The sequence below is a fragment of the Nerophis lumbriciformis genome, linkage group LG01, assembly GCF_033978685.3.
Source record: "Nerophis lumbriciformis linkage group LG01, RoL_Nlum_v2.1, whole genome shotgun sequence".
NCBI lineage: Eukaryota > Metazoa > Chordata > Actinopteri > Syngnathiformes > Syngnathidae > Nerophis > Nerophis lumbriciformis.
In genome coordinates, this window is record NC_084548.2 from 73,392,011 (window position 1) to 73,407,500 (window position 15,490).

General features: G+C 30.6%; 1 protein-coding gene across 8 annotated transcripts in view; it reads right to left on the reverse strand.

Moving 5' to 3' along the window:
- rapgef3 (Rap guanine nucleotide exchange factor (GEF) 3) overlaps window positions 1-15,490 on the reverse strand; it is a 271,955-nt gene that overhangs the window by 21,276 nt on the left and 235,189 nt on the right. For all 8 annotated transcript variants that reach the window (XM_061925660.2, XM_061925640.2, XM_061925650.2 and 5 more), the window contains 6 exons: window positions 10,861-11,042; window positions 10,686-10,776; window positions 10,562-10,612; window positions 8,147-8,234; window positions 8,000-8,064; window positions 7,873-7,927 (listed from right to left, as the gene is read on the reverse strand). In XM_061925660.2, the coding sequence (XP_061781644.1) occupies window positions 7,873-7,927; window positions 8,000-8,064; window positions 8,147-8,234; window positions 10,562-10,612; window positions 10,686-10,776; window positions 10,861-11,042 (532 nt within the window). The remainder of the gene's footprint in view (window positions 1-7,872; window positions 7,928-7,999; window positions 8,065-8,146; window positions 8,235-10,561; window positions 10,613-10,685; window positions 10,777-10,860; window positions 11,043-15,490) is intronic.

Consider the following 15,490-nt stretch of genomic DNA (forward strand, 5'->3'; position numbering starts at 1 on the left):
CATTTTTCAACCCACTTCAACCGTCAAATCATTCCTCTTAATAAGGACAAAAAAGTTGTTTTTCAAACTGGGAAAATTCCTGGTTTCCAGGAACTCCGTAATACCATTTCTCAATTAAAAATGTTACTACTTCAACATTTCTCGACCAATTTGAAAAATTCCAACACCAATCAATTCAACTCATTTAGAACAATCTTTTTTTTTTTTTTTTTTTTTTTTTTAGCATTTTCAAAAATATTCCTGCTTTTTCCAAATTTCCATGAAATTTCCATTGAAAAGAATAGGACATTTTTCAAAGTTTCACAACTTCCACATTTTTCAACCTATTCAAAGCGTTCCAACTTCAAACTATTCAGCCAATTCAGGAATTGTGGGTTTTCCCTTGACAAATTCCCCAAATTCCCAGATTTCCGGGACATATTTCCCATTTAAAATGAATTGGCCATTTTTCAAACTTCCACCATTTCCACATTTTTCAACCCATTCCACTCATCCTGGACATTCAAAGTCTCATTTTTCCAAGTTCAAAAAAATTCCAGGAGTTCCTGTTTTTCCATACCCTTTTTTCACTACTCCGTCCACATTTTTCAACCCACTTCAAATCATTCCTCTTAATGAGGACAAAAAAGTTGTTTTTTGAACTGGAAAAATTCCCGGTTTCCAGGAATTCCTTCATACCATTTCTCAATTAAAAATGTTACTACTTCAACATTTCTCGACCAATTTGGAAAAATTCCAACACCAACCATTTCAACTTATTTAGAACATTCAATATTTTTTTTAGCATTTTCAAAAAAATTGCCGCTTTTCCCAAATTTCCATGAAATTCCCATTGAAAAGAATAGGACATTTTTTAAAAGTTCCACAATTCCCACATTTTTTATTCGATTCAAACTGTTCCAACTTCAAACTGTTCAGCCTATTTTCCCTTGACAAATTCCAAAAATTCCCAGATTTCCGGGACATTTTTCCCATTTAAAATGAATTGGCCATTTTTCAAACTTCCACAATTTCCAAATTTTTCAACCGATTAAACTCATCCTGGACATTCAAACTCTCATTTTTCCAAGTTCAAAAAAATTCCAGGAATTCCCGTTTTTTTCAAACCCTTTTTTCACTACTCCGTCCACATTTTTCAACCCACTTCAACCGTCAAATCATTCCTCTTAATAAGGACAAAAAAGTAGTTTTTCGAACTGGGAAAATTCCCGGTTTCCAGGAATTCCATCATACCATTTTTCAATTAAAAATGTTACTACGTCAACATTTCTTGACCAATTTGAAAAATTCCAACACCAATCAATTCAACTCATTTAAAACAATCTTTTTTTTCTTCTTTTTTTTTTAGCATTTTCAAAAATATTCCTGCTTTTTCCAAATTTCCATTGAAAAGAATAGGACATTTTTCAAAGTTGCAAAACTCCCACATTTTTTATCCAATTCAAACTGTTCCAACTTCAAACTGTTCAGCCAATTCAGGAATTGCAGGTTTTCCCTTGACAAATTCCCCAAATTCCCGGGAAATTTTTCCCATTTAAAATGAATTGGCCATTTTTCAAACTTCCACCATTTCCACATTTTTCAACCGATTCCACTAATCCTGGACATTCAAAGTCTCATTTTTCCAAGTTCAAAAAAATTCCAGGAATTCCTGTTTTTTTCAAACCCTTTTTTCACTACTCCGTCCACATTTTTCAACCCACTTCAACATTTCTTGACCGATGTAAACAATTCCAACACCAACCAATTCAGCTCATTCATGCTCCTAATCATTTTCAAAAAAAATCCCGCTTTTGCCCAAATTTCCAGGAAGTTCCTGTTATAATGAATGGAGGCATTTTTCCAAGTTGCACAATTCCCACATTTTTCAACCTATTCAAACCATTCCAACATCAACACATTCAACTCATCCTGGACATTCCAACTTCAAACTGTTCAGCCTATTCAGGAATCGCGGGTTTTCCCTTGCCAAATTCCCCAAATTCCCAGATTTTCGGGAATTTTTTTCCCATTTAAAATGAATTGGCCATTTTTCAAACTTCCACCATTTCCACATTTTTCAACCGATTCAACTCATCCTGGACATTCAAACTCTCATTTTTCCAAGTTCAAAAAAATTCCAGGATTTCCCGTTTTTTTTCAAACCCTTTTTTCACTACTCCGTCCACATTTTTCAACCCACTTCAACATTTCTTGACCGATGTAAACAATTCCAACACCAACCAATTCAGCTCATTCATGCTCCTAATCATTTTCAAAAAAAATCCCGCTTTTGCCCAAATTTCCAGGAAGTTCCTGTTATAATGAATGGAGGCATTTTTCCAAGTTGCACAATTCCCACATTTTTCAACCTATTCAAACCGTTCCAACATCAACACATTCAACTCATCCTGGACATTCCAACTTCAAACTGTTCAGCCTATTCAGGAATCGCGGGTTTTCCCTTGCCAAATTCCCCAAATTCCCAGATTTCCGGGAAATTTTTCCCATTTAAAATGAATTGGGCCATTTTTCAAACTTCCACCATTTCCACATTTTTCAACCGATTCAACTCATCCTGGACATCCAAACTCTCATTTTTACAAGTTCAAAAAAATTCCAGGAATTCCTGTTTTTTCAAACCTTTTTTCACCCTTTTTTCACTACTCCATCCACATTTTTCAACCCACTTCAACCGTCAAATCATTCCTCTTAATAAGGACAAAAAAGTTGTTTTTCAAACTGGGAAAATTCCCGGTTTCCAGGAACTCCGTAATACCATTTCTCAATTAAAAATGTTACTACTTCAACATTTTTCGACCAATTTGAAAAATTCCAACACCAATCAATTCAACTCATTTAGAACATTCTTTTTTTTCTTTAGCATTTTCAAAAAAATTCCTGCTTTTCCCAAATTTCCATGAAATTCCCATTGAAAAGAATAGGACATTTTTCAAAGTTGCACAACTCCCACATTTTTTATCCGATTCAAACCATTCCAACTTCAAACTGTTCAGCCTGTTCAGGAATCGCGGGTTTTCCCTTGACAAATTCCCCAAATTCCCGGGAAATTTTTCACATTTAAAATGAATTGGGCCATTTTTCAAACTTCCACCATTTCCACATTTTTCAACCGATTCAACTCATCCTGGACATTCAAACTCTCATTTTTCCAAGTTCAAAAAAATTCCAGGAATTCCCGTTTTTTTCAAACCCTTTTTTCACTACTCCGTCCACATTTTTCAACCCACTTCAACATTTCTTGACCGATGTAAACAATTCCAACACCAACCAATTCAGCTCATTCATGCTCCTAATCATTTTAAAAAAAAATCCCGCTTTTGCCCAAATTTCCAGGAAGTTCCTGTTATAATGAATGGAGGCATTTTTCCAAGTTGCACAATTCCCACATTTTTCAACCTATTCAAACCATTCCAACATCAACACATTCAACTCATCCTGGACATTCCAACTTCAAACTGTTCAGCCTATTCAGGAATCGCGGGTTTTCCCTTGCCAAATTCCCCAAATTCCCAGATTTCCGGGAAATTTTTCCCATTTAAAATGAATTGAGCCATTTTTCAAACTTCCACCATTTCCACATTTTTCAACCGATTCAACTCATCCTGGACATTCAAACTCTCATTTTTACAAGTTCAAAAAAATTCCAGGAATTCCTGTTTTTTCAAACCTTTTTTTCCACCCTTTTTTCACTACTCCGTCCACATTTTTCAACCCACTTCAACCGTTCCACCGTCAAATCATTCCTCCTGATAAGGACAAAAAAGTTGTTTTTCGAACTGGGAAAATTCCCGGTTTCCAGGAATTCCGTCATACCATTTCTCAATTAAAAATGTTACTACGTCAACATTTCTTGACCAATTTGAAAAATTCCAACACCAATCAATTCAGCTCATTCATACTCCCAATTATTTAAAAAAAAATCCCGCTTTTGCCCAAATTTCCAGGAAGTTCCCGTTGTAATGAATGGGGCATTTTTCCAAGTTGCACAATTCCCACATTTTTCAACCTATTCAAACCATTTCAACTTCAGAACATTTTCAGAACATTAATTTTTTTTTTTAGCATTTTCAAAAAGTTCCTGCTTTTCCCAAATTTCCATGAAATTCCCATTGAAAAGAATAGGACATTTTTCAAAGTTGCACAACTCCCACATTTTTTATCCGATTCAAACCATTCCAACTTCAAACTGTTCAGCCTGTTCAGGAATCGCGGGTTTTCCCTTGACAAATTCCCCAAATTCCCGGGAAATTTTTCCCATTTAAAATGAATTGGGCCATTTTTCAAACTTCCACCATTTCCACATTTTTCAACCGATTCAACTCATCCTGGACATTCAAACTCTCATTTTTACAAGTTCAAAAAAATTCCAGGAATTCCCGTTTTTTTCAAACCCTTTTTTCACCCTTTTTTCAACCCACTTCAACATTTCTTGACCGATGTAAACAATTCCAACACCAACCAATTCAGCTCATTCATGCTCCTAATCATTTTCAAAAAAATCCCGCTTTTGCCCAAATTTCCAGGAAGTTCCTGTTATAATGAATGGAGGCATTTTTCCAAGTTGCACAATTCCCACATTTTTCAACCTATTCAAACCATTCCAACATCAACACATTCAACTCATCCTGGACATTCCAACTTCAAACTGTTCAGCCTATTCAGGAATCGTGGGTTTTCCCTTGCCAAATTCCCCAAATTCCCAGATTTCCGGGAAATTTTTCCCATTTAAAATGAATTGAGCCATTTTTCAAACTTCCACCATTTCCACATTTTTCAACCGATTCAACTCATCCTGGACATTCAAACTCTCATTTTTCCAAGTTCAAAAAAATTCCAGGAATTCCCGTTTTTTTCAAACCCTTTTTTCACCTTTTTTTCAACCCACTTCAACATTTCTTGACCGATGTAAACAATTCCAACACCAACCAATTCAGCTCATTCATGCTCCTAATCATTTTCAAAAAAATCCCGCTTTTGCCCAAATTTCCAGGAAGTTCCTGTTATAATGAATGGAGGCATTTTTCCAAGTTGCACAATTCCCACATTTTTCAACCTATTCAAACCATTCCAACATCAACACATTCAACTCATCCTGGACATTCCAACTTCAAACTGTTCAGCCTATTCAGGAATCGCGGGTTTTCCCTTGCCAAATTCCCGGGAAATTTTTCCCATTTAAAATGAATTGGGCCATTTTTCAAACTTCCACCATTTCCACGTTTTTCAACCGATTCAACTCATCCTGGACATTCAAACTCTCATTTTTCCAAGTTAAAAAAAATTCCAGGAATTCCCGTTTTTTTCAAACCCTTTTTTCACTACTCCGTCCACATTTTTCAACCCACTTCAACATTTCTTGACCGATGTAAACAATTTCAACACCAACCAATTCAGCTCATTCATGCTCCTAATCATTTTCAAAAAATCCCGCTTTTGCCCAAATTTCCAGGAAGTTCCTGTTATAATGAATGGAGGCATTTTTCCAAGTTGCACAATTCCCACATTTTTCAACCTATTCAAACCATTCCAACATCAACACATTCAACACATCCTGGACATTCCAACTTCAAACTGTTCAGCCTATTCAGGAATCGCGGGTTTTCCCTTGCCAAATTCCCCAAATTCCCAGATTTCCGGGAAATTTTTCCCATTTAAAATGAATTGAGCCATTTTTCAAACTTCCACCATTTCCACATTTTTCAACCGATTCAACTCATCCTGGACATTCAAACTCTCATTTTTACAAGTTCAAAAAAATTCCAGGAATTCCCGTTTTTTTCAAACCCTTTTTTCACCTTTTTTTCAACCCACTTCAACATTTCTTGACCGATGTAAACAATTTCAACATCAACCAATTCAGCTCATTCATGCTCCTAATCATTTTCAAAAAATCCCGCTTTTGCCCAAATTTCCAGGAAGTTCCTGTTATAATGAATGGAGGCATTTTTCCAAGTTGCACAATTCCCACATTTTTCAACCTATTCAAACCATTCCAACATCAACACATTCAACACATCCTGGACATTCCAACTTCAAACTGTTCAGCCTATTCAGGAATCGCGGGTTTTCCCTTGCCAAATTCCCCAAATTCCCAGATTTCCGGGAAATTTTTCCCATTTAAAATGAATTGAGCCATTTTTCAAACTTCCACCATTTCCACATTTTTCAACCGATTCAACTCATCCTGGACATTCAAACTCTCATTTTTACAAGTTCAAAAAAATTCCAGGAATTCCTGTTTTTTCAAACCTTTTTTTCACCCTTTTTTCACTACTCCGTCCACATTTTTCAACCCACTTCAACCGTTCCACTGTCAAATCATTCCTCTTAATAAGGACAAAAAAGTTGTTTTTCAAACTGGGAAAATTCCCGGTTTCCAGGAACTCCGTAATACCATTTCTCAATTAAAAATGTTACTACTTCAACATTTCTCGACCAATTTGGAAAAATTCCAACACCAACCAACTCAACTCATTTAGAACATTCTTTTTTTCTTCTTCTTTTTTTTAGCATTTTGAAAAATACTCCTGCTTTTTCAAAATTTCCATGAAATTCCCATTGAAAAGAATAGGACATTTTTCAAAGTTCCACAACTCCCACATTTTTTTTCCAATTCAAACTGTTCCAACTTCAAACTGTTCAGTCAATTCAGGAATTGCGGGCTTTCCCTTGAAAAATTCCAAAAATTCCCAGATTTCCGGGACATTTTACCCATTTAAAATGAATTGGCCATTTTTCAAACTTCCACCATTTCCACATTTTTCAACCCATTCCACTCATCCTGGACATTCAAACTCTCATTTTTCCAAGTTCAAAAAAATTCCAGGAATTCCTGTTTTTCCAAACCCTTTTTTCACTACTCCATCCACATTTTTCAACCCACTTCAAATCATTCCTCTTAATCAGGACAAAACATTTGTTTTTTGAACTGGGAAAATTCCCGGTTTCCAGGAATTCCTTCATATCATTTCTCAATTAAAAATGTTACTACTTCAACATTTTTCTTGAACAATTTGGAAAAATTCCAACACCAACCATTTCAACTCATTTAGAACATTCAATAATTTTTTTACCATTTAAAAAAAAATTCCCGCTTTTCCCAAATTTCCATGAAATTCCCATTGAAAAGAATAGGACATTTTTCAAAGTTGCACAACTCCCACATTTTGTATCCGATTCAAACCGTTCCAACTTCAAACTGTTCAGCCTATTCAGGAATCGCGGGTTTTCCCTTGCCAAATTCCCAGATTTCCGGGAATTTTTTTCCCATTTAAAATGAATTGGGCCATTTTTCAAACTTCCACCATTTCCACATTTTTCAACCGATTCAACTCATCCTGGACATTCAAACTCTCATTTTTCCAAGTTAAAAAAAAATTCCAGGAATTCCCGTTTTTTTCAAACCCTTTTTTCACTACTCCGTCCACATTTTTCAACCCACTTCAACATTTCTTGACCGATGTAAACAATTCCAACACCAACCAATTCAGCTCATTCATGCTCCTAATCATTTTCAAAAAAAATCCCGCTTTTGCCCAAATTTCCAGGAAGTTCCTGTTATAATGAATGGAGGCATTTTTCCAAGTTGCACAATTCCCACATTTTTCAACCTATTCAAACCGTTCCAACATCAACACATTCAACTCATCCTGGACATTCCAACTACCACTTTCCCAAGCTCCAAACCAAATTCCAGTTTTCCTGGAAATTCAAAAAAATTCAGTTCAAATTCAGCATTGGAGCATTCACACATCATCTAGTTCCAATGTGGTCTTTGTCGACTAAAATATGTTGAGGAAAAATGTTGGAGTTGTTCCTAAAATGAGTTGTGATAGTTAAAATATTGCAAGCGCGTGATTGGATAATCACCGTAGGTTTGACTCCGGCACCCTCGCACCATCTTCATGGTCTTGGCGATCATCCGCTGCCAACGACATCCATCAAATCTCACCTTTTGGTCTTCTCACCACAAATAATGTTCCTTTTCTTGGCTTACCATCTTCTCAAAGTTGACCAGGCGCTCCACCAGGTTGGCGTTTCCCTCGTGGATGAAGGTCATGTCTGCCAAGAGACGACAGGAGGAGATACTGTGGTCGGGAAGTACTCTCTCAGCGTGACGGAGTACTTGTGAGGAGTACTGTACCTTTAAGGATGAGCGGCATGAAAGGAATGAAAGGAGGACTCAACTTGGTCACAGCCAGCCTGTAAGCTCGATGGTTACGTGACGGATCCTAAATGACAGCATGTGGTTTTTATATTTCATACAGAGCAGGAACACAACAACAAGCATTTGTTTACACGACTACAGACCTCATTTTTGTGTAGATTACATTGATATATTTTTATATCATACTGATTATTTTATGTATATTTTTTGCCTTGTTATTTTCTGTAAAGCACTTTGAATAACAAATAACAATAACAAGTTATGCTCTGAAAAATAAATAGCCTTACACACACACACACAATTTTTTTTGCATATATATATATATATATATATATATATATACACATATATGCATACAAATATACACATATTTACATATGCATATATATATATTTATATATATTTATAAATACATACACATATACATATTTATATATAAATATACATATATGTGTATGCATGTATATACATGTAAATGTGTGTACAAAAAACCCCAAAACGAATCCAATGTGATGAAATAAATTTTTTTGTTTTGAAAAAAATAGCTTTCAGGAAAAAAAAATACAAGAAAAAAAACCTTGTGTTACAAAAATTAAATAATAATAAAAAATAAATAAATAAAAAATGCTGTTGTGAAAATACTTATCCAAGTGCATGTATATATGTAAATATGTGTATATATGTATGTATATATATATATATATATATATATATATATATATATATATATATATATATATATATATATATATATATATATACATATATATAAGCATATATATATATATATATATATATATATATATATATACATACATATATACATATGCATATATATATATATATATATATATATATATGTCTTAATAAGGTTATCCAAAAAATAGTGCTCGATACCGTAGTAGAGCGCAATATATGTATGTGTGGGGAAAAAAAATCACAAGACTATTTCATCTCTACAGGCCTGTTTCATGAGGGGGGTACCCTCAATCGTCAGGAGATTGAGGGTACCCCCCTCATGAAACAGGCCTGTAGAGATGAAATAGTCTTGTGATTTTTTTCCCCCACACATACATATATATATATATATATATATATATATATATATATATAACTGATGTTTGTAAGCACCCCCCGTTGAGAGGGCAATCAGGTTTCTTTCGACAGTTACATCCTTTGTTGGTTTTGGAGTCGCTCTGTCTGGGGGCCGACGGCTCATTTGCAATTCTTTTGTTGTGGTTTGAGATGATTTGTCGTATATTGTTCATGCAGCTGTAGCTCAATTTAATGTTGTTCTTGTTGAATACTTTTCTTAGGGTGTTGTCTTTGGGAAAGTGTTTGTCAATCAGATTGAGGAATTTGTGTCCAATGTTCGTTGAGACGTTTTTGCTGTATGGGGGGTTGTACCAGATGATGTCGTTTCGTTTTCTGTTCTTTTTTGGCTGGTTTCCTGGCGTGGGTTCATAGGTGAGGGTGAAATACACACACACATAGTTTTGAGAAATATTCCTCTTTCTTTCCCTTAAATATTTTTAAAACAATTAAAAGAAAATAACTATTATTGTTTGTCGAAATAAAAAGCCCATCTTATGTAAAGTATTCATTTTCTTTGAGGAAAATTACTGTTTTAAGGATTGATATTTTTTAAATGCTCATCTTACAAAAAATAAAATATAGTTCTTTATAGTATTAAAAAATATATGTTGTGATATTTAAAAAAAACAAACAAAAAAAAACGAATCCAATGTGATGAAATAAAAAATTTTGTTTTGAAAAAAATAGCTTTCAGGAAAAAAAAAATACAAGAAAAAAACCTAATGTTACAAAAATTAAATAATAAAAAATAAAAATAAAAATAAAATGCTGTTGTGAAAATACTTATCCAAGAAAAAAACATTTTGCAAGAGTAAACAATATTTTTAAAAAAAAAATTTTTTTTTTTGTATTTTACTGTAATTTTCTCAAGTTGTTTAGAAAAAAAAAACCTGAAACATTAAAAAAATAAATATGTTTTCTTTTTAAACATAGTTTTTAAAAAATATTTTAAGGAAAAAAACAAAACATCAATTCATTAGATAAAAACCCATAATTTTTTATATATATTTCTTTAATTCTAAGAAAAAACCCCACTTCATTTACAAGAATAAAAAACACATTTTTCCTGAAAAACAGGATTTTTCTAAGACTAAAATAAATATTTTTAGAGGGAAAAAAAACCCTAATCCTACAAGGAAAAAAATAAATAAATCATGTTTATAATAACACAAAATGATATCATAATGTAATGTATTTATGTTCAAAGCCAGATTTTCCGACGTAAGAACATTTATTTCCTACAAAGTAAAGGCAGCCGTGTGTTATGCTTTTCAAAACAAAAGTTTGTCGCCTTACCATCAGCCTCTCGTAGGAACAGTAGATTCTTTTAGTCTTGCCAGGTATTCTCTGCAAAAGACAACCATGCGGTGAAAATAGGATGATGGATTATGTTGAGGATGGATTGAAGTGATGACGTCACCTCCCAGGTCTTGTAGAGTCGCTGCACCGCACTGTTGCTCAAACCAAACATGACGGCAAAGAAGGAGTTGAAATTCTTCTGCTCTTTTAACCTGAAAGGACACAAAGAAGTCAGCGGAAGGCAGTAATGTTGATGTGCGCCCTCGTGTGGACAAAGGCGGTACTGCGGCTCTTACACGGCGGCTATCTTGATGAACTTCTTGAGCAGCACGGCTCTTTTCACCAAATCTTCACACAAGCAAAGTTCGCTCACGACCCAAAGCTGAACTTCGTTGAAGCGACGCACGAAACGCTCCAAGTTGGCCGTGACGGCGCCCGGGAATTTGTGGCGTCCGAATACGTAGTGGACCAACTCCACCTGCACACAAACACGTTCAAAGTTATTATTATATTATTATTATTATTCATTTTATTATTGTTATTATTATCATCATTAGCAGTGCTAGTAGTTTTATTTTGAATAAAACCATTTTAGGTTGAGATAAAAATGAATTAATTATTAAATATATTTTTGGTATAAATGTTGAACATTGTTCAAACAAACCCAATACATTATCATATATATATATATAGATATATATATATATATATATACATATATATATATATATATATATATATATATATATATATATATATATATATATATATATATATATATATATATATATATATATGTATATATATATATATATATATATATATATATATATACATATATCTATATATATATATAGATATATATATATAGATATATATATATATATATATATATATATATATATATATATATATATATATATATATATATATCTATATATATATATAGATATATGTATATATATATATATATATATATATATATATATATATACATATATATATACATATATATATATATATATATATATATATATATATATATATATATATATATATATATATATAACTAGTAAAGGAAAACTACAATTAATTATCAATAATTTTTATAAAAAAATATCATTTTTCACCCAAATTATTATGCATATTTTATATATATATATATATATATATATATATATATATATATATATATATATATATATATATATATATATATATATAATTAGCAAAGGAAAACTACAATTAATTATCAATAATTTTTATAAAAAAATATTATCTTTCACCCAAATTATTATGCATATTTTATATATATATATATATATATATATATATATATAATTAGCAAAGGAAAACTACAATTAATTATCAATAATTTTTATAAAAAAATATCTTTCACCCAAATTATTATGCATATTTTATATATATATATATATATATATATATATATATATATATATATATATATATATATATATATATATATATATTAAATGACAGACATTGTTCAAATAAACCTAAAACATTCATATATAATTAGTAAAGGAAAACTACAATTAATTATCAATAATTTTTTTTTAAAATATTATTTTTCACCCAAATTATTATGCATGATATTTTTAATATAATTGATGTTTCTATAATAATTGATTCTGGGCTTCTTCAGTATGTCTTTGTCACTCGCTAATAATTATTGATTTTTTTGATGATTTTTCTGGATTTTTTAATGAATTTTTTTCTGAGGGCTTTTTTAATACTATTTTTATTACTATTATTGATTTTTTTTTTTTTACTAGATTAGTCGACTTGTCGATTGGACTAATCTTTGTCACTCGCTAAAATATATATATATATATATATATATATATATATATATATATATATAATTAGTAAAGGAAAACTACAATTAATTATCAATCATTTTTATAAAAAAATATTATCTTTCACCCAAATTATTATGCATGATATTATATATATATATATATATATATATATATATATATATATATATATATATATATATATATATATATATATAAATGACAGACATTGTTCAAATAAACCTAAAACATTAATATATAATTAGTAAAGGAAAACTACAATTAATTATCAATAATTTTTTTTAAACATATTATTTTTCACCCAAATTATTATGCATGATATTTTTAATATAATTGACGTTTCTATAATAATTGATTCTGGGCTTCTTCAGTATGTCTTTGTCACTCGCTAATAATTATTGATTTTTTTTGATGATTTTTCTGGATTTTTTAATGAATTTTTTTCTGAGGGCTTTTTTAATACTATTTTTATTACTATTATTGATTTTTTTTTTTTTTTTACTAGATTAGTCGACTTGTCGATTGGACTAATCTTTGTCACTCGCTAATATATATATATATATATATATATATATATATATATATAATTAGTAAAGGAAAACTACAATTAATTATCAATCATTTTTATAAAAAAATATTATCTTTCACCCAAATTATTATGCATGATATTTTATATATATATATATATATATATATATATATATATATATATATATATATATATATATATATATATATATATATATATATTAAATGACAGACATTGTTGAAATAAACCTAAAACATTAATATATAATTAGTAAAGGAAAACTACAATTAATAATCAAAAAAAAAATTTTTAAATATTATTTTTCACCCAAATTATTATGCATGATATTTTTAATATAATTGATGTTTCTATAATAATTGATTCTGGGCTTCTTCAGTATGTCTTTGTCACTCGCTAATAATTATTGATTTTTTTGATGATTTTTCTGGATTTTTTAGTGAATTTTTTTCTTAGGGCTTTTTTAATACTAGTTTTATTACTATTATTGATTTTTTTTTTTTTACTAGATTAGTCAACTTGTCGATTGGACTAATCTTTGTCACTCGCTAATATATATATATATATATATATATATATATATATATATATGATTTTTATGAAATTGTTTCTTAGGGCTTTTTTAATACTATTATTATTATTATTATTATTATTTTTTTAGTAGATTAGTCGACTTGTCACCAGCAGAGGGAGCCAAAGAACAATGTTGGCCACAATAACAGCGACACAGTGTTGTGCTGCTGCCCAAACATTTTTTTGTAAAAATATAGATGTAATTACAGAAAATATCTATATTAAATGACAAATATTGTTCAAATGCACCTACAACATAATCATATATATAATTAGTAAAGGAAAAGTACAATTAATTATCAAGTATTTTTATTAAAAAAATATTTTTCACCCAAATTATTATGTAATATACGCTTTTATATTTTTTAATATAATTGATGGTTTCTATAATAATTAATTCTGGGCTTCTTCAGCATTTCTTTGTCACTCATAATTATTTTTTTTAAATGATTTTTATGAATTTTTTTCTTTGGGGTTTTTTAATACTATTTTTATTATTTAAATTGTTTTAATTTTTCGTTACTAGATTAGTAGACTTGTCACCAGCAGAGGGAGCCCAAGAACAATGTTGACCACAATAACAATGACACAGTGTTGTGCTGCTGTCCAAACATTTTTTTGTAAAAATATAGATGTAATTACAGAAAAATATCTATATTAAATGACAAATATTGTTCAAATGAACCTAAAACATAATCATATATATAAAGATATATAATTAGTAAAGTAGTAAAGTAAAATTAATTATCAACATTTTTTATTAAAAATACATTATTTTTCACCCAAATTATTATACTTTTAATATGATTGACGGTTTCTATAATAATTGATTCTGTCTTTGTCACTCGCTAATACATTAAAAAAAAAAAAAAAAAAGATTTTTATGATTTTTTTTTCTTCTGGCTTTTTAATACTTTTTAATACTATATATTATTATTATTATCTTAATTGTAGACTTTTTTTTTTTACTAGATTACTACTAATCACCAGCAAAGGGAGCCCAAGAACAATGTTGGCCACGATAACAGTGACATTTTATTTCTAAGAAAACAATTTTAGGTTGAGATAAAAACGAATTATTAAATACATTTTTTGTAAAAATATAAATATAATTACAGGAAAAAAAAAAAAAAAAAAAAAAAAAAAAATATATATATATATATATATATATATATATATATATATATATATATATATATACACACAGGTAAAAGCCAGTAAATTAGAATATTTTGAAAAACTTGATTTATTTCAGTAATTGCATTCAAAAGGTGTAACTTGTACATTATATTTATTCATTGCACACAGACTGATGCATTCAAATGTTTATTTCATTTAATTTTGATGATTTGAAGTGGCAACAAATGAAAATCCAAAATTCCGTGTGTCACAAAATTAGAATATGACTTAAGGCTAATACAAAAAAGGGATTTTTAGAAATGTTGGCCAACTGAAAAGTATGAAAATGAAAAATATGAGCATGTACAATACTCAATACTTGGTTGGAGCTCCTTTTGCCTCAATTAGTGCGTTAATGCGGCGTGGCATGGAGTCGATGAGTTTCTGGCACTGCTCAGGTGTTATGAGAGCCCAGGTTGCTCTGATAGTGGCCTTCAACTCTTCTGCGTTTTTGGGTCTGGCATTCTGCATCTTCCTTTTCACAATACCCCACAGATTTTCTATGGGGCTAAGGTCAGGGGAGTTGGCGGGCCAATTTAGAACAGAAATACCATGGTCCGTAAACCAGGCACGGGTAGATTTTGCGCTGTGTGCAGGCGCCAAGTCCTGTTGGAACTTGAAATCTCCATCTCCATAGAGCAGGTCAGCAGCAGGAAGCATGAAGTGCTCTAAAACTTGCTGGTAGACGGCTGCGTTGACCCTGGATCTCAGGAAACAGAGTGGACCGACACCAGCAGATGACATGGCACCCCAAACCATCACTGATGGTGGAAACTTTACACTAGA